The sequence below is a fragment of the Vulpes lagopus genome, chromosome 5 (assembly GCF_018345385.1).
Source record: "Vulpes lagopus strain Blue_001 chromosome 5, ASM1834538v1, whole genome shotgun sequence".
Classification (NCBI taxonomy): Eukaryota; Metazoa; Chordata; class Mammalia; order Carnivora; family Canidae; genus Vulpes; species Vulpes lagopus.
The window spans coordinates 113,300,785-113,320,187 of NC_054828.1; the positions used below are offsets into that span (position 1 = coordinate 113,300,785).

Below are 19,403 nucleotides of genomic sequence, written 5' to 3' on the forward strand. Positions count from 1 at the left end.
TTGTCTTTTTTTCCTTTTTGTTTTCAATTTAATTTTCTTATTTCAATGTGGTATCAAACTATTGATAATTCTTTTCAGTAAACTGACTTTTTTGGGTTTTGCCCATTTTCTATGTTACTAATGTAAGATAAAAAAATTCTTATGTTAGGCTAGCCTGGGTGGCTCAGCGGTTTAGCGCTGCCTTCAGCCCAGGGCCTGATCCTGGAGACCCGGGATGGAGCCCCATGTTGGGCTCTCTGCATGGAGCCCCTGCTTCTCCCTCTGCCTGTGTCTCTGCCTCTCTCTCTGTGTGTCTCTCATGAATAAACATATAAAATCCTAAAAAAAATTCTTATGTTAAAAATAATTATGTTAAGGTTGGCCCTTTTACTCAATCATCAGGCTACAAACATGTTGTCTTTTTTTTTTTTTTTTTAAGATTTTATTTAATCCCTCTCCAGGTCCCAGAGTTTTTGGTTCAGACCCCAGGGGGAACCTGCACAGACCATTCTCACTAGGGCATGTGGGTTCCAAGTGGCCCCACAGGGACCTAGATGCCCATGTGACTCAGTCACAGACTGTAGCACTTCCTCTGTAAATTCATTCCGCTGGCTCCCATCACCTCTTCCCTCCCATCCCAGCTCTGCTGAGCTCCACCAGCTCTTCTCTGAGGAAATTTGCATCATGCAGCAGCCGTAGGACTCCTGAGGACTGCTTCACTGAGCCATGGTCTGTTCAGCTGCCCCCGTGCTACTCCTGGCCATGACTCTCCCACTGGTGGGGTCACCAGTAGCCCAAGCATCCCAACCTGTGAGTAAGACTGGGACGAGGACCCAGGGAAGGTCTACAGAGGTGACATAGGGTGATATATGTCATCATGAGAGGCAGCAAGGTGTGGATGAAGGGACAGGTGGCAGAGCAAAGGCTGGAGGGAGAGGAAGTAATGTAAAAACAAGAGATGCCAGTTTGTTATAAATCTTTGAGAGGTGTGGGATGGCTTTTGTTTCTTTGAGTCACTGTGAACTCCAGTGATACCAGCTGCCCTCTGGATACAGGCTCTCCCGGTCAAGGTTACAATTTAAAAATGGAAAGAAAAGAAGAATTTTCCAGACTTGGAAACCATGGGCATAGAGGACAGGAGAGAATCTGAAGAAAGACAGCAGAGTCGAGATCAGCACTTTTTGGTTTCTGTTTTCTCCCAGGAAGACATCTGTATCTCTCTCCATATCCGAATCCATACCCATATTGACATGTGTATCTGTTTTTAGATAGATACCCACATTCACATACAATATTGAGAGAAGGAGGAGTCGGTAAGGAACTAATTTGCACGAACGAACGAAGGAACGGGGGCTAAGGGAAGATGCTGCCTTATGCTCCCCCTCGTGGCAGTTCCTATGGAGGGAACAGAAGTCCCCAGGCTTCTGCCCCCACCTCACCCCCAGCTCTGCCCAGCCCTCCCCACTGGGGTTCCAGACATAGCCATTTCAATTAGAGGCCCAGGGACAGGTAAATTCAGGAAGGAATTAAGCAAAGCATGTTGACTCTCCAGGGTGTGCCTAGTTCCTGGGTTCAGGGGGGATTTGCAGGCCCTGCGAGAGTCCCAGGGACTGTATCCCTGGCACCTCCTACTAGAAACCTGCTTTCCTCTTCTGAGGTGCCTGCTTGATTCTGGCAAAAAGAAGAGCTTGGAAGAGAATGGAGTCATGCTAGGTTACTTGGACCAGCACCTGAGCAGCTTGGGGAAGAAGGTGTCCCTGGAAGAAATCTCAGAGATCTCTCCCCTGTGCTCTGTTCCAGGGACAGAATCAGGCTGGAGGGGAACTGGGGCAGCAATTGGACCAAAAGAGTGGAGCAAGTGGTAAGTGGATGGAGTGAGCAGGAGGAGGAAGGAGGGAAGAGAGGAAGGACTTGGGGGTGGGGAGCAGAGAATGAGGCAGAGGAGGGCATACAGAGGACTGGATCCACGGCCGTCCCCGTGGTCACACAGGTCCAGAGGCCAGGTCTCTAGGTGTGAGGCCTTAAGAAAATCATTCATCTTCGAGAGCCTCATCTATAAACTGAGGGTTTGGGAGAGGGTGACATGGCGCCTATGTGAATGCACATGGTCAGTGAGGGGTTACTGCTCTCTGGAGTCTCATCAGCACCTAGCTGGGTTGTGGGAGGTGGGATCTGCCTTGGGTGCTGTCAGGGCAGTGTGCAGCCAGGTGTGGGAGGCACAAGAGGACCAGCCTGTGGCCTTGCCACCTCTCCTCTCCAGCCGCTGCTTCTGCTCCTGTAGAATCAGCGCTGGCCTCGGTCTATGTACAGATGGACTTTCCAGATCAGACCTGGCCACTGGCGCTCTCCGGGACCCTGACTCTGCCCCTTGCCTCAGCTTCCTCTTCCCCAAGAACTCTCACTGGCCTCAGCCTCACGACAGGTAGGGGGCATTCTACTGAGCCCTGCCCCTCAGTGGCTCTTACATCACTTGTGGGGGACCGGGGGCTCAAAGAGAAGGGGACACAGGTGTCCCAGGCCTCCTGCAGCCAGCTTGCCTGAACTACTGCCGACCCCTCCCATTTCCTGGAGGGTCTCCAGGCCAGCTCCTTCCCCACCTCCCCACCAGACAGACCCTTCCCTTCCTGCTCCATGTCCTCATCTTCTCAACTTTGACAAAGACCCTCTTGGGCAGATGGTGGTGGGCTCAGACTTCTCTGCCCTCCCCCTCCCCTGATGACGGCCCAGCAGGACCTCTGCTGCTTTGAACCCTGGCTGAGGGGGCAGTCTCTGATGGCTGGGGCTCCTGTGACTCTGGGATGGCTCCAGACAGCCAGCCCTAGAGCCTCTCAGGTATCAGGCAGTTGTTCGTCCTGACTACCTGGCTGGCTCACACAGCCTGCCCGCCTCTTGGCCCTCCCTCTGCCGCAGAGTGTAATGTCGACCACGATGGCTACAGCCATTGCGCTTGCCTCTCTGGGTACCAGTGGAACGCCAGTGTCTGCTCCCATCACCAAGCCTGCCAGATGCCTCACAACCACAGGCCCTGTGGTTGTCTGGTCTTCAGCCCTGCTGAAGCTGGGTACTGCCAGTTGCTGCCACCTGGTGAGGAAGGTTGGGAACGTGGAAACCAATGAGCCCAAGGGAAAGAAAGTGTGTATTTTCTCCTCTCTTACCCCCAAATCTCAGCCAGCTGGCCCAAGCCCAGGACCTCCGGCGGGTGGGAGAAATCCCAGTTACCCTGGCGGGTCACAGACCCAAGCTTGGGACCTGAGTAGTGAGATTAATGAACAGCAGGGCTCCTGAGACACATGGACAAGGAGAGAATGTGCTAGAGCACCTATTGTTGACCCCAGAGGGCCAGGATGGGGCTCCAGCAGCCCCAGGCTACCCAGGGGAGGGCAAATCATAGGCCACAAGGCTCCCCTGTTTGGTTCCCAATGACAGGGTCCTCCAGCTGGACTGCAACACCTGCACTCATCCAGGACAAAACAAAATAAAACAGTGCTGGGGGTGGTGGGGAGGGAGTGAGGAGGGATGGAATCCTGAAGATGGGGTAGGAGTGAGGGCCTAGCAGCAGAGGGCCACAGTTCCTGCTCTAAGGAGCTGCTGCCTCCTGCCTCCCTGCAGCCCCCGGAACACTGAGCCCCAACTCCTGGGTGCAGATGCCTGGCACCACTCTCAATCTGACCCTCGTCAAGAACCATGAAACCACTGACCTGGACTGGTTCCTGCGGCCCCCGGGCAGCCCCACACCCATCCTCCTGCAGCCAGGGACACATGTGTCCCTGACCTCTAGCCCGGGCCAGGCTGTCCTCAGCATCCTCAATGTCTCCCATAAATGGGCAGGTAGCCTGCCTGCCCTGCCTCTTGTCTCTCTGTCCTCCAAATCTTTTCACCCTTCTTTCCCCTGCTCCCCTTACCTTCCTCCTCCTCCCTCTCTCCTCCTTCCTGTTTTTCTCTCCCCTTCCTTTCCCTTTGCATCTTTCCATTTATTTATTTTGGGGAAGCAAAGGCTAAGAGGCCTGCTGATGTGAACGATGATCACAGGAGAATGCTGAAGGTAGGGGGCCCATTTCGACAGAGAGCAGACCGTGTGTGTTTTGCTTCAAGATGTTGCAGTGGCAGCAGGTGGTGTGGGAAGGGCATCCCCTAGTGGGAAAGGAGCTCACCTTAGCATTCATGGCTCCAGGCTTAAAAAAAAAAAAAAAAAAAAGGCAAGGGCCTCTTCTCCAGGCCTCTTCCTCCTAGAAATCCTTTCTGGAACAGGGATCTTGCTGGGCTTAAGCCTCAGACCCGGAGGGCAGAGCTCAGGTGTGGCTTTGGAAGCAGCAGAGCTTCTGTGGCACAGGTGGGTGCTGGAGGAACCAGGAGGTGCAGCAGGTGTGTATCTGCAGGTGAGTACACGTGCTGCTTTGAGGCTCAGGGCTTCAGGTGGGAGCTGTCCCAGGTGGTGAAGGTGGCCCTGCAGGCGACAGATGTGACTCGGCTTCCAGACCAGCTCTCCATTCTCTCCTCCACCTGCGCTGGCTTCCAGCTGACCTGCTGCATCCCCAGCACACATCTGACCTACACAGCTTCCTGGAGTCCTGAAGAGGGCAGCAGAGGTATGGTGGGGACAGGTGGCAGCTGGCTCCCCAGCTCACAGGAAGCAGAGGCTGCAGTTCCACCTGGGAGTTTGGGTCCAAGTCCAGCACTGTACCCCACGGGCAATCCTGATTCTGTTGATACAACAATAACCACCCGAGTGTAGATAACTGTGGGCAGAATGTGTTCCATGTGTTCACATAATCTTAACGAACTCTTGCAACATACTCTGTGAAGTTTGTTTGATGAGAGTTCCCATTTTACAGATGAGGAACCTGGCTTCAGGTCCTGGGGCTACAGACCCCCAGCGGCTCCTCACCAAAATCCAAGCTCTACTTCCATAATTCAATCCCCGCGTGCCACTCAGTTCTTCCCCACTGCATCATCTGCTTTTGAAGTTGCTAGAAAGACTTAAAGGACATCTATGGGCCTGCCGGGTTCCAGGTCCCTTCCGGGCCCAGTAACTGCCCTCCCCCCCCATTGCCTTCAGCTTCCTCAGTGGACACGCCAGGCTCCCAGTGCTTTGTGTTGACCGTTCAGCGCTGCCCTGCGGCCGACACCACATACACCTGTGAGCTGCAGAGCCCAGGGCTGGCCCTTCTCAGCGTTCCCATCTCTGTCACCATCATCCAGGGTATGCTGGGCTTGGGGTCCAGCCAGTTGACCTCTACCTGCTGGCCCTGGGCACTCCTCGATGTCCCCCTGCGCAGGGGCCCCACAGCCAGTCTCCAGAGCCTGAACGGGTTTCTGCCCGGGGAAAGGCTGGGGCTGGACTGTGGTTGCCAAGCCTCTCTGATGCCCTTCTTCAGATGGTGACACTACCTGCCCTGAGGACTCCTCAGCTGTCACCTGGAATGTCACCAAGGCTGGCCATGTGGCACACGCCCCGTGTCCGGCGAATAGGATGGGCTTGGTAGAGCGCACCTGTGGGCCTGATGGGGTGTGGGAGCCGGTGCACAGCAGCTGCACACGCACAGAGCTCCTGGCCCTGCATCACAGAGCCTGGGTAACGCCTCAGACCCTGCTGCCCACGCGCCTCTGCCTCCAGGACCTACCCCTTCCTCACTCGGGACCGGCTTTAGAAGCCTTTCCCCCGAGGCCTGGCCTGCAGGTCATTCACCTTCCCTGAACTAGAGCCTAGCAGAGCCCCGGAGTGCGGGCGGCAGCCGTAGAGTGGAGCGGGCTATTCTCGATCTCATTCCCACCAAGGGTCTGTCCCAGGAACGTGGGTGTCAGTTCCTTCCATATGGCTCCCTCGAGCTTTGCTTCCTGCTCCCTTGGGGATGGTGCACAGGGTTGCGGAAGAAAGAGCTGGATGGGGGAGGAGCGGCCCTTCCCTCGTGAGGACTCACCCACTCCACTCCCCAATTCCGGCTGTCTCATCTGTCTCAGCTGCTACAGGCAGGCCAGGGCTGGCCTGCTGCGGAGGTGTCACAGATCCTGGCACAGCTGTCGGAGCAGGTGGCGGTGGTGAGCTCGCCCTCTGACTTATTGGCGCTGCTGGGCACCGTATCATTGCTGGCCAAGGTGGTGGTGGACACAAGAATACAGCTTCCCCGCAGGGCCCTGGAGGTGAGAGCTCTGAGCCATGGCAAGGACCAGCTGGGAGGTGGGCGCCCGAAGCTCTTTACCTCTGGGCATTTCCATTCCCCTGACATCACCATGGGCTGTCAGACAGCAGAGCTTTCTAGGAGCTGAGCGTCTGCTCCCCTGATCCATCTCTCCTCTCGGATACCAGTCCCCAAGGCCATGGAATGTGGAGAAGGTCTGATGGTGGGAACGCATGGGAGATCAGAGAAGGCAGGAAGAGGTGTGAAGACATGAGTTCAGAGGCATTCATGCACATGCAGATGCATAGATATGGTGTGAAGACACCCCCTGCCCCCTCCCTGAAACACACACACACGATACCTACATGAAGATACATGAACACTCTTGGCTTTGCTGGACTCACTGAAATCAGCTCTCGATATGGGCAACAGTTGGTGACCAATGAGCTGCATCCAAAAGAATAACCAGGGGCAACCACTCTACACACTCTTCCTATCTGGGAATGTATATCACGTATGGGTGGACAGACATGCGTGTGGCCTTCTACTTCAGAACACTGTGCCCTCTAGCACGGGCCACCATTCTTAGCTTTATAGACCTAGAGGGGTCAAAGAATTGAAGAGGGGCCCCCTTAGGGCCCACATGCCCCAAGTGATGGTGGACAGGGGGGAAGAAAAGTTGTCATATGGAGAGGCTGGATGTGCATCAGGAGACCACGTACTTGAAGCCACCGCAGTGGTTAGCTGAACAGCTCCCCATTCTTCCCATGTAGAAACTCTCCCTTCGCAGGTCTGTCTTCTTCTCCCCCTTTCTCTTTACCCTTGGCTCTTCTGCTGGACCAGGAAAGGTGAGATTGGGGCCTATAGTGCCCTGTACCCCTGGCCCAGTGCTGTTGGCTCTAGGAGCCAGGGCTCATCTCTCCATTGGGATCTCTCTGTTGGCTGTCACAGGCTCTCCTGAAGACCACAGACAAGGTCCTAGACATGGACACCAGCTCTCTGTGGGCCCCAGCGCAGGCCCAGGAGCCCTCAGCAGGCTCAGATCTCCTGCTGGCCGTGGAGATCCTGGCACGCAGCCTGTGCCCACGGGATCACCCTTTCTCCTTCAACTTGCGTAATGTGAGGCTGCAGACCCAGCTCCTTGGACCTGCATCTCCTGCTGACTACAGAGCCTCCTTCTCCACTCAGCCCCCATTGCAGGCACACATTCCCAGACGCTCACTGGCCCCTCTGGGCCATAATGGAACGGACATCAGTATTACTAGCCTGGTACTGCAGAAACTGGACCACCTTCTGCCCTCAAACTATGGACAAGGGCTGGGGAGCTCCCTCTATGCCACTCCTGGGCTGGTCCTCGCCATCTCCATCATGGCAGGCAGCCAAGCCTTCAACCAAGGGGAAGTTATCATGGATTTCGGGGGCACAGATAGCACTTCCCACTGTGTGTTCTGGGACCACCATCTCTTCCAGGGCAAGGGGGGCTGGTCAGACGAAGGGTGCCGGGTGCAGAGCGCCCGCGCCAACTCGACCTCTCAGTGTATCTGTAGGCACCTCACTGCCTTCTCCATCCTCATGTCCCGAAACAGTGTTCCAGAAAACCCCACCCTGGAGCTGCTGAGTCGGGTGGGTCTGGGGGCCTCTATCCTGGCACTACTTGTGTGCCTGGGTGTGTACAGGCTGGTGTGGAGAGTGGTGGTGCAGAACAAAGTTGCCTACTTACGCCACACGGCCCTGCTCAACGTGGTGCTCTGCCTTTTGGCTGCTGATACCTGCTTCCTGGGAGCCCCACTGCTTCCTCCAGGGCCCCGAAGCCCACTCTGCCTGGCTGCCGCCTTCCTCTGTCACTTCCTCTACCTGGCCACCTTTTTCTGGATGCTGGCTCAGGCCCTGATGTTGGCTCACCAGCTGCTCTTCGTCTTCCGTCAGCTGTCCAAGGGCCGAGTGCTCTCCCTGATGGTGGTCCTTGGCTACATGTGCCCAATGGGGTTTGCAGGCGCTGCCCTGGGCCTCTACCTACCCCGAGGGCAATACCTGGGGGAGGGGGCATGCTGGCTGAATGGGAAGGGAGGGGCGCTCTATGCGTTTGTGGGGCCAGTGCTGGCCATTGTGGGTGTGAATGGGCTGGTACTAGCCATGGCTGTGCTGAAGCTCCTGAGACCTTCACTGTCCGAGGGGCCCCAGGTGAAGAAGCGCCATGCCCTTCTGGGGGTGATCAAAGCCCTGCTCTTTCTCACTCCCATCTTTGGCCTCACCTGGGGGCTGGGCCTGGCCACGCTGCTGGAGGAAGTCTCCATAATTCCTCACTACATCTTCACGATTCTCAACACCACCCAGGTGGGTGACAACACGATGGCTGTGCTTTTCATCCTTTGACACAGTCTAAGCCATGGCCAGTCCCTTCTCAAGGAGGTGTCATGGTGGAGCGGAAGAAACAGTCTCAGGAATTCTAGTAGATTTAGGTTTGGATCCCAGTTCCTCCACTGACTAGCTGGAGAACTTTGGACAGACCTCTGTGAGCTTTGGTTTTCTTACCTGTAAAACAGTATCTGGTTTTGCCAGGGAAGTCGGAATTATCAGAACCCCAATACTTGGGCCTCTCCTTTGTGACCAAAGCAGTAAGAGAAGCACCTGAAATGGATTCTATGCACCAGATGATGCTAATGTACAGAAAACTCTAGATGGAAAAAAAAAAAGGAAAACTCTAGATGGGAAGCCTCGGGACATGAATTAGCCAGGACAAAGGCTGAGGAAGAGGAGAGGGAGAGTTGATTTCGGTGGATTCCTCCCTCGTTGACTAATGTATCCCCATATTCCTTTTTTCAGGGTGTCTTCATCTTACTGTTTGGTTGCCTCATGGACAAGAAGGTGAGTCCGCCCACCTAACCCCGAGCTGAACTGCGGTGCCGGTGTCAGGCCTTGGGCTGGCATTACCTGGGCCTTAATCTCTCCCGCAGGTACGAGAGGCTTTACTCGAACGCTTCTGCCGCACCCAATCCGCCAACTCCACCATCTCCCTGGTGAGCTGCTGGCTTCAGATCCTCAGTTCTCCCGCTGAGAGCAGCCTTCCCGAGAGGAGACAGGCACAGCTAGAAGCCAAGAGAAGACTGGGGCTGTCTTGTAGAATGAGCATGTTTTAAGTTCTAACCAACAATGGAGACAGGAGCCCGGTCAGAGCAGTCAGAGTCAGGCCCCTGGGCTCCTGGAGACTCATTTTGTTTCTGGTTTTTCCATTTGAAAGTCTGCCTCCAGTTACTGTATGAAGGGGAAAGTTAAGCATGGGAGTCAGCGTGGCTGAGGGCGAAGTCCTAGGATTTCTGTGGCCCTGGCAGGAGGACAGAGGAGGACGTGATGGGTACAGCCTCATCAAAGGGGAATTGACAATAACAATCGCTCTGCAGTTGGGCCACTCTGCCCCTTCCTAGGCTACGTATGAATCCCACGTCCCAGAGCACCGTGGAGGAAGAAGTGAAGACGCCAGGTGAGAAGCAAGCCTTCCTGGAAGCAGTGTGAGCAGCACGGAGTGAAGCTGAGTGTAGCAAAGGGCTTCCTGGCAAAGAAGACTTCTCTTCATCTAGCTGTCCCAGCCCAAGGGTTGGAAGACAGACTTCTCTAGCATAGACATTTCTGGATGGGGTGAGGTGGAGGCCTCAGAGAGCAGATGGCATAGCACCTTCTATTGCTTTCACAGAAAGCTGGGGGGACTTTTACTACCAACAATCGTTGATTTAGTTCTCTGAAAATTCCTTTTTGCACTGCCAATTTTTAATTATCCTGAAAAACCCTTGCTTCAGAGGAATTGCCGTTGATGGGCTTAGTATCCAGAGGGGAAGGCAGCCTTGCAAGTTCTTCAGCAGCCCAGAGCTGCAGGGTGAGCTCTTTCATGGGGAAGGCAGAGCTTTGAGGGAACCACACACACAGCCTGTGTTCCTCCTCCTCCAAAGGAGTCAAGGGAATGTGTCTGAATCCACCAAGGTGGGCCCTGGCCCAGTGCTCTGAGAGCCCCTCTGCCCTCCCAGAGTTCAGAAAGGACAGGCTAATATTTCCACTAGTCACGTTCCTTTCTCTTGCAGGTCACCTGTCCCCACTCCTAAGCTATTCAAGCAAAAATATCGTGAAAACTAGCTAAAGCTGCCTAATGAATAAGCTTGCCTCTTCAGTAAACATAATCAATAGATATTAAAATTCGAAATGATTGCAAGTAAAAACGTCTCAACCAGTTTTTAATTAACCAACAGCTCATGTTATAGATATATTTGATAAAAATTGTTTTAACTATTCAGGGATTTCTTTTCTGGTTATTTCTTCTCTATAGCTAGGAATAAAGGATGACTTGATGACAGGAACTCTGATCTTCCAAACATTAAAGGTGAAGGATAGACTTTGGTTTGTTTCTTTTCAAAGTTTAGGAAAAGGTGAAGCTAATAGGGTCCTCTTTAACTTTCACAATATCAATATAAATGTAAGTTTCACAGACGTATGCATGTGTACAAGTCATTGATCTGAGCACATTTCTAAGAACACATTAACAATTGTAAAGAGGAAGTTACCATGGACTGCCAAGGATTAAAGCCACAAGATGACAAGTACATTTAAAAGTGACAGGTTCAGGACTCCTGGGTGGCTCAGTCAGTTGAGTTTCAGCTGAGCCAGTCTCCGTGTTGGGCTCTCCGACATCAGGCTACATGCTCAGCTCGGAGTCTGCCTGAGATTCTTTCCCGCTCCCTCTCCCTCCCACTCTGTTCCTCCCTGCACTCGTGCACTCCTGTGTGCTCTCCCTAAAATAAATAAAAACTTTTTAAAAATTATAAAAAATAATAAAAGTGCAGGCTCAAACTAAGACTAGATATGGAGAAGAAATATTTAAGAAATGCCTTGAGAGGACACCAGGATGTCTAGCTGAACTAACTCATGGAATCCACAAGAGAATGACCAGGCTCTGAAAATTTTTTCAACCAGAGAAATGAAAAAAAATCCTCACGAATGAATCTTTGTTCATTACAAAATTCATAGCTATTTTTCTAAAATGGAATGGAACACTGTTGAAATGCAAATGGATAAGCTGTTGAAAACATTTTTCATATAAACATGGATCTGTGTGAATATTTTCATTGTATATAAACCAGCTAAAATATTTCTCTAAGTGAAATCAACCTTTTTTTTTTTTTTCAAAGAGAAGATACCAACTCAGCAAGGCAATTGCAACGTTTCTATGCCTTGGACCTGTTCCAGCCCCCAAGGGAGGTGGGCAGCCACTGAAACAGCCAGGGCTCTGCTGCTGGTTTCCCTGGCAACAGAGTCCTGTCTCAATCACCCTTGCATTTCATTAATATTTAATCTTAATTTTTTAAACTATAAAATTATTTTTGAATAGTTCAAATAACATACGTTCACTTTAAAAGCAGACTCTTTCTGAGTGTGTATCTGTAGAAATCTATGTCCTCATTCTCCTCAAATGATGGCCCATACTCAGTGCATGCTCTTCTGCTAAAAACACACGTTAGAATTGACCAATGAAATGACATGAAGCCTTTTGTTCACTTGGTTCTCACGTAAAAAAGGATGGAAAAGAAGGTTCTGGAGGTAAATATAAGAAAGTGAGCCTTGGTAGCAATTCCATTTCTACAAAGATGGCTTAAAGAAATAGGTAGAGGGTCGTCTGGGTGGCTCAGTCAGTTGAGTGTCCGACTCTTGATTTTGGCTCAGGTCATGAGATGAAGCCCTATATTGACCTCCGAGCACAGCAGAGTCTGTTTAAGATTCTCTCCCTCTGCCCCTGCCCCCCACACCTGTGCAAGCTCTCTTTCTAAAATAAATAAAATTCAAAGAAACAAGTACACAAGTGAGCAGATAAATGTACAAAAGATGTGCATTCGAGTGTGTTTAAATGCTCAAAAAAGAGGCACTTGGTAAAACAAATTAGGACATATATACCAAAGGAATGCTATAAGGTCATTAAAAATGGTGATATACAGCTACACCTGATAAGGAAAAACCTTTAGGCTATACAGCTAAGTAAGACAAAAGTGTTCCAGAACAGCACTACACTAGCCAATTCTGGTGCCTACCAAAATTGGATCCATTTGTGTCCATACAAATATGTGTGCATTGAGGAAGAGAGAGATCAAAATATCGACAGTGGTGCGGTATCTCTACTGGATTGTTCATTTTTTTATCAATATTATTTAAATTTTTTTTACAGTGAGCATGTATTTTTATATTAGGAAAAAAAGTGACTTTGAAAAAGTTCTTCTGAACATTTTGTGTATTTAAAAATAGAAACCTGACAAGCAAAGTAACACAAACAAAATATCCCCTGGAATTGAGATTGTTGTACAGAATGGTGGACTACCTTAGGAGTTCCTGAGGAAGCTCTGAAGCACCTTTTTGGAATCGTTTTGGGAATCAGTTTTGTCTGATCACTGACAATCCCTGAAGTGTGGAGGGGAAAGGGGCTCCTAGTTGAGTGCTGCCACACACATTGCCAACATGTCTAAATGCTTTCTTTCCCAATAATGCATTTCTTTTCAGAATCCTATTTTTACTCAGTAGGTTTGTCCTTCCATCCCCACATTCTCCCATTTCCTCTCAGTGATCCCTCTTCACTGAAAAAGTCTAGAGTCCAAGAAAAGCCACAGCAGACAGCAGAGGGCCTCCGAGTCATCTGTTAAATTCCAGAGGAAGACTTGGGGGACCTGCTGCTGCTTTTCACTCTTCGAGAGACAGGAATTGGGAGAGTCCTGGAGAAAATAAACCACAAGCAAGAAGGGAGATAGGCTGAGGATTAAGATTCTTTTCTCTGCAAAGATGGGTGGCAAAGGGGGCAAGAATTTGTTTTGCTGATTGCTATAGCTTCAGCAACTAAAATATGCTTAACACATAACAGACACTCAGTATTTACTGAATGAACTATACAGACCACACAGAAAGAACACAGATTTGACTTAGAATCAGAGACTCTGAGAAGCAAACAGGTGGGGGGCGGGGGGAGCAGTGAGGAAACACACTTCTGAAGTTTGAATGAAAGATGGAGGCAAATGAAGGCTCCACTCCAAAATGGTTATTTGGAAAAGAGGGTCTAGTTAAAGTTTTATATGAAAAGAGAAACATTTAAGTTGAGATCTTTAAGAACAGCATAACCAGTTTGAGATATCTGAGAACGAATAGCAATGTCTACTTTAGATGGAGGCACCTACAATCACCACAGCCAAGGGTGGTCTTTGTAGCAGTCGTGCTACTGAAAACAGCTCAGCTTTCTCTGACACATAGAGAATGTTTAGAAATAACATATAGCTGACATCAAGTTGGGTGAACCAGTGACTCAACTGCAGAAACAACTTTAGCAACACCGCTGAAGCCCTCTCCAATCCAATCCCACTGCCTCCCATCCAGAGCTAACTTCTGATCTGAATGTTTTCAACACGCCATTAAAACCATTTTTTTGGGGGGGGGGAAGCACTTCGGTGGCTCAGATGGTTATGGCACCTGCCTTTGGCTCAGGTCATGATCCCAGGGTCATGGTATGGAGTCCCATGTGGGACTCCCTGCTCAGCAAGGAGTCTGCTTCTTCTTCCCCCTCTGCCCCTCTCCTACTCATGCTCTAATAAATAAAATCTTAAAAAAAAATTTTGTGTGGTGAAACATGAAATTTACCATTTTAACCATTTTTAAGTGTACAGTTCAGTAATGATAAATACATATACACTGCTATTCAACCAATCTCCAGAACCCATCTTTCATCAAAACTGAAATTCTGGGGCAGCCCAGATGGCTCAGCGGTTTAGAGCCGCCTTCAGCCCAGGACCTGATGCTGGAGACCTGGGATCGAGTCCCATGTCAGGATCCCTGCATGGAGCCTGCTTCTCCCTCTGCCTGTGTCTCTGCCTCTGTCTCTCATGAATAAATAAAATCTTTAAAAAAAAAAAAAAAACAAACCTGAAATTCTGTACCTAACTCCCCATTCTCCCTACTCTAATTCCTAGTAACCATCATTCTACTTTCTGAATGTGATGACTTTGTATACCTTATACAAGTAGAACCATACAGTATTTGTATGGTTTTATCTCACTTAGCAGAATGTCCTCAGGGCTCATCCGTGTTGTAGCAGGACAGGACTGCCTTCATTTCCAAGGCTGCGTAGTATTCTACTACATGTAAACATACATTCAACTGTCAGTGGACATTTGGGTTGCTTTCCCCATTGGCTATTGTGAATCATACTGCTATGAATAGGAGTGTACAAATCTCCCTGAGGCCCTGCTTTCAATTCTTTTGGCTAGATACCTAGAATTACTAGATCATATAGTAATTCTATTTTTAATTTCTTGGGGATCTGTCATACTGTTTTCCATAGCGACTGCACAAAGACTCTGGCTTCCCCACATTTTCCCCACCACATACTATTTGTTTTTTTGACAGTAGACATCTTAATAGATGTGAGGTGGTATCACAGAGTAGTTTTGATTTCCATTTCCCTAATGACTACTGATGCACATCTTTTCATGTGTTTCTTGGCCATCTGTATATCTTTTTTAGAGAAATGCCTATTTAAATTCTTTGCCCATTTGTGGGGTGCCTGGGTGGCTCAGTTGGTTAAGTATCTGCCTTCAGCTCAGGTCATGATCTCAGGGTCCAGGGATTGAGCCCCACATTGGGCTCCCTGATCAGCAGAGACTCTGCTTCTCCCTCTCCCTTTGCCCCTCCTGACTGCTCATGCACTCTCTCGCTCTCTTTCAAATAAATAAAATCTTAAAAAAAAATTGTTTTAAAAGTTTTTACCTTTCATATTTATCTAGAGTTCAATTTTATGATATCTTTATAAATACATTGTTTTTTTTTTTTTTTTTATTCATGATAGTCACACACAGAGAGAGAGAGAGAGAGAGGCAGAGACACAGGCAGAGGGAGAAGCAGGCTCCATGCACCGGGAGCCCGACGTGGGATTCGATCCCGGGTCTCCAGGATCGCGCCCTGGGCCAAAGGCAGGCGCTAAACCGCTGCGCCACCCAGGGATCCCTAAATATATTGGTTTTCACTATTAAAAACTCATTATGTTTAAATGACCAATGAAATCATGGGGAAATGATGCTCGGAGTCTCAAATACCCTGCTAAGTGGTTAGTACTTACTCCTTTGCCTAATCTGTCCTGAACCACAGGAAGATTCTGATTACCAGTGACCTTCAGAGATGTAAGCAACATTCACATAAATGACCATAACTGAGACCTGAGCTTCTTCAAAGCACTAGCGTATATTTAATGCACAATAAAAACAAAGAGATTTTAAACAAAATTTTAAAATTTCTTTACACTTTAAGCAAATCCTGGCAACAGACATTTCCAAACAGTGAAATAAATTTACTTCCATGGAGCAATGGGGGAAAAAGGTGTTATTCTAAAGTAGAACCCTCTTTATATTCCTAGCAACCTGATGGTTGACTACTAGGATGGGGAGAAGTTATAAATTAGTAAAGACAGGGATCCCTGGGTGGCGCAGTGGTTTAGCGCCTGCCTTTGGCCCAGGGCGCGATCCTGGAGACCCAGGATCGAATCCCACGTCAGGCTCCCGGTGCATGGAGCCTGCTTCTCCCTCTGCCTGTGTCTCTGCCTCTCTCTCTCTCTCTCTCTCTCACTGTGTGCCTATCATAAATAAATAAAATTAAAATTAAAAAAAAAAAATTAGTAAAGACAAAATCTGTCCCCCAGCCAAGAGAACCACCCTTTACTTCTGGTAAAAAAAGGAAAAAATAAGGCCAATAGTTCTTTGATACTTCCTCACTTTATTAAGGTTAACAGGATACTTATAACATCTAAACATTTACTCTAGGTATTCAGTGACATTTAAATTCTGAATTACCTTCCCATAATTAAGTTTCTTTAGGCACATTGGTTTGTATTTTATAGAAAACACTTATCTTTAGGTCACAAACAGGAAAGAGTATAATTTGCAAATGTTACAAAGATGATACCAAATCTCAGCTAACCTCTTTCCCAAATTGCAACCACTGTTAGTATTTAATGAAAACAGAGCCCCCAAATAATTGCTTAAACATTATCACTGTATGATTGTGGTGACTAAGAAATCCCTGAAAAAGCAGTAAGCCATGATTACTGGAAAGCTCAGAACACTAGCAAGGCTTAATTGCAAAGTATTTAACAGAAGGCCACAAATTGTGTTTTCCTAAGAGGAGCTAGGAACTATGGATGTCATTTAGTAATGCATTGGAATGGCATTGCCTAGTGCGAGTGTTGCACAAAAACTCCAGGTCACCTCTTCTTTATCATTATTTTGGATAAGCTTCCACAATCATAGCATGGCCCTGTAAAGGGGGGGAAAAAAAAGAGTTCAGTTAGAGGAAGAAAAGGTGATGAATCTAGCCAGTCCTTAGACAAAACAGAAAAACTGGAAAAGTACAGGCTACAGAATTTGATCCCGGCTCTGCCTTTCAAACACTGTGTGATCTTATGGGTATATGGGGAAGGGGAGGCTGCTACCGGCATCTAGTGGGTAGAGATCATGCTAAACATCCTACAACACAGGATGCTGGGGTAGCTCAGTTGGTTGAGTGTCAGACTCTTGATTTTGGCTTGGGTCACAACCTCAAGATGGTAAGACAAAACCCTGAGTTGGGCTCCACACTTGGTGGGGAGTCTGCTTCTCTCTCTTTTCCTCTGCCCCTCCTGCTGCTCATACTCACTAAAAATAAGTAAATCTTAAAACAAAAACAAACCATCCTACAACACAGAATACAACCCCCCACCACAAAGAATTACCTGGCCCAAAATGTTAACAGAGCCAAAGCTGAGAACCCTATTATAGATCCAAAATACCAGATTCCTCCTCTAATCTAGTTCTGTTTGTATCATGCATTCGGCTCTTGATAAAACAATGCCAAGTTCAACCTACTTCCTTTTTTTTTTTTTTTTTTTAAAGATTTTATTTATTTATTCATAGACACAGAAAGAGAGGCAGAGACACAGACAGAGAGAGAAGCAGGCTCCATGCAGGGAGCCCGATGCGGGACTCGATCCCGGGTCTCCAGGATCACATCCCAGGCTGCAAGCTCCGCCAAACCGCTGTGCCACCAGGGCTGCCCTCAACCTACTTCCTAAGGTATATTATCTCTCTCCATCACCATACTATAAACCTCTAGAACAATGGTGCTGGGTGGTATTTTTCATCCATAAAAGCATCCAGTATTGTGTTCTACTCTGTGCTAGATGAACTATCAAGGAACACACACTCAAAACCACATGACCCTAACCTATGTGGACTCCCCACTCACCACAGCACTGTGCACTGGTTATCTCCTTCGATTAAGTCTGGCACAGAAAGATAAAAGGGAGGGCTCCAGTCCTAACTATGGTTTTCTGTGGATGAAGTTACATGGACTGAAAAATGCTTTTCATCGTGAAGTCTAAAATGCTGCAACCTACAAATAACCGACCCTTTATTGCTTCAAAGTTTCTGAGGCAAGCCATAAATAAAGGTTTTTAAGTGTAGTCTGTTCAAATTCTCATATACCTTATTTATTCTTTTTTTTTTTTTTTTAAGATTTTATTTATCTATCTATGAGAGACAGAGAGAGAGATATACAGACATAGGCAGAGAGAGAAGCAGGCTCTCAGGGAGCCCAATGTGGGACTCGATCCTGGAACCCCGGGATCACACCCTGAGCTGAAAGCAGACACTCAACCGCTGAGCCACCCAGGCATCCTTTATTCATCTTGATTAGCAACAGAAAGCTTTTGTAATCTGGAAGAAAACCATATCTGTTTCCATCAGCGTTGGGGGAAAGATTATAATCAGCCTTCCTCCTGGATTTTATTCTCAGAGCGAAAAGCTGTAACAGGTAGGAAGCTGTGTCTGTCAAGAAATAAATGAATTCTCCAATTAAATAAAGTTTGTTTTCAAGAAACATAATTTACTTCTTGGAGAGATTTTATAGATAAGGTTTCACAGTAACTAAATAAATGAGTAAAATTTTATTATTAAAGGAGAAAATATACCAAAATGTTAATAATGATAGTGTCTGCTGAGAGGAATAATAGGTAATTCTAATTATCTTCTATAGATTCTTTGCACTTTTCATAATGAGGATGTATTCCTTCTAAAAATAAAAAACATAGGGGCACCTGGATGGCTCAGTTGGCTAAGCATTCAATTCTTGATTTCAGCCAGGTCATGATCTCAGGGTCATGAGATTCAAGCTTCACCTCAGGCTCCACACTCAGTGAGGAGTCTGCTTAGGATTCTCTCTCCCTCCCCCTCTGCTCTTTACCCCAGCTCTGCCATGTGCTCACTCTCAAATAAATAAGGTAAAATCTTAAAAAAATAAATGATATAAACATCTTAGGAAGAAAAATAACTTAGGTTTAAAAACCATCCTCCTTCCAAAGTACTAACTGAATTAAAGTTGTACCCTCTCCCCCTCAAAATAGGCTTTTTCCCCTAGTTTTATCATCAGAAATATTGCTCTAAAAATGTTTCAAAGTTAACTAAATGAAAATGCTTGAATGAGCTTCTTTTGTTTCCAAGAAAGCAACTTTCCAGAAGCGCCTGTGAAGCTGCTATGACGTACCTGCCCACCAGCTGCACAGGCAGCCACTAAGCCATACTGGCCTCCCTCCTTCCGTAATCTGTTGGCAGCTGCCATAACCAACCGGCAGCCAGTAGCTCCAAATGGGTGTCCCAGGGACAGCGATCCACCCCAGTTGTTAAACTTCTCCAGAGGAGGTGACCCAACCTGGCTCCCCCAAAAACAAACACAAATATGATGATGAGTTTACTTAAGCGTCAGGCTGGGCTCTTACCAACAGGAAGGTAACAGAGACTGAGAGAATGACTAAGACACATCACATATTATTTTACTGTAAAGAAAGAAATTCTAGGTCAATTCTGAAAGCCATGGACCATTTATTTTTCATCTAACACCAGAACTGAATTTCCAAGAACTATTCTTCAACTAAGAAATAAATACACTTAATGAAATATAAAATTCTTTGTAAGGAGGTTTCTCCTTCATATTTTTATTAGCAGTCAACTAAACTCCAAATATTACAGTGCTTTGGAAATTCAAGTATACTTTTAACCACTTACCTTGGTTTTTCTACCCATGTAGTTTTGTGCAAACCAATCAGAATCCATGGCTTTAAAATTAGCCAAAATCTGACCCTGCAAGGGAAAGGACCTTGTTATTAATGTCCCTTGTCGTTAAAGTTAAGCAGATTTTAAAATCAGTTTTCAGTGAAATTTTCCTAAGGAACCATTCTTGCTACTTTTGAAGGGCCTCTAGAGATCATCTCAGAGGTCT

General features: G+C 47.9%; 2 protein-coding genes across 9 annotated transcripts in view; one reads left to right on the top strand and one right to left on the bottom strand.

The window, feature by feature from the left end:
- ADGRF3 (adhesion G protein-coupled receptor F3) overlaps nucleotides 1-12,619 on the top strand; it is a 29,770-nt gene extending 17,151 nt beyond the window's left edge. The window contains exons 2-14 of one of the 7 annotated variants that reach the window (XM_041757372.1): nucleotides 621-789; nucleotides 1,780-1,840; nucleotides 2,240-2,401; nucleotides 2,890-3,063; nucleotides 3,589-3,807; nucleotides 4,356-4,565; nucleotides 5,036-5,179; nucleotides 5,355-5,551; nucleotides 5,938-6,117; nucleotides 7,047-8,429; nucleotides 8,919-8,960; nucleotides 9,050-9,112; nucleotides 9,494-12,619. In XM_041757372.1, the coding sequence (XP_041613306.1) occupies nucleotides 706-789; nucleotides 1,780-1,840; nucleotides 2,240-2,401; nucleotides 2,890-3,063; nucleotides 3,589-3,807; nucleotides 4,356-4,565; nucleotides 5,036-5,179; nucleotides 5,355-5,551; nucleotides 5,938-6,117; nucleotides 7,047-8,429; nucleotides 8,919-8,960; nucleotides 9,050-9,112; nucleotides 9,494-9,517 (2,943 nt within the window). In that variant the 5' untranslated portion in view covers nucleotides 621-705 and the 3' untranslated portion in view covers nucleotides 9,518-12,619. Of the gene's footprint in view, nucleotides 1-620; nucleotides 790-1,779; nucleotides 1,841-2,239; nucleotides 2,402-2,889; nucleotides 3,064-3,588; nucleotides 3,808-4,355; nucleotides 4,566-5,035; nucleotides 5,180-5,354; nucleotides 5,552-5,937; nucleotides 6,118-7,046; nucleotides 8,430-8,918; nucleotides 8,961-9,049 lie in introns of those variants that run through there. The other 6 variants (XM_041757371.1, XM_041757367.1, XM_041757368.1 and 3 more) reach the window with 6 other exon arrangements.
- A 3,230-nt stretch (nucleotides 12,620-15,849) lies between these two features.
- The window catches only part of HADHB (hydroxyacyl-CoA dehydrogenase trifunctional multienzyme complex subunit beta), a 44,383-nt gene continuing 40,829 nt past the window's right edge, over nucleotides 15,850-19,403 (bottom strand). For both annotated transcript variants that reach the window (XM_041754651.1, XM_041754652.1), the window contains exons 14-16: nucleotides 19,190-19,264; nucleotides 18,672-18,836; nucleotides 15,850-16,409 (exon numbers count right to left, since the gene is read on the bottom strand). In XM_041754651.1, coding sequence (XP_041610585.1) covers nucleotides 16,374-16,409; nucleotides 18,672-18,836; nucleotides 19,190-19,264 — 276 coding nt within the window. In that variant the 3' untranslated portion in view covers nucleotides 15,850-16,373. The remainder of the gene's footprint in view (nucleotides 16,410-18,671; nucleotides 18,837-19,189; nucleotides 19,265-19,403) is intronic.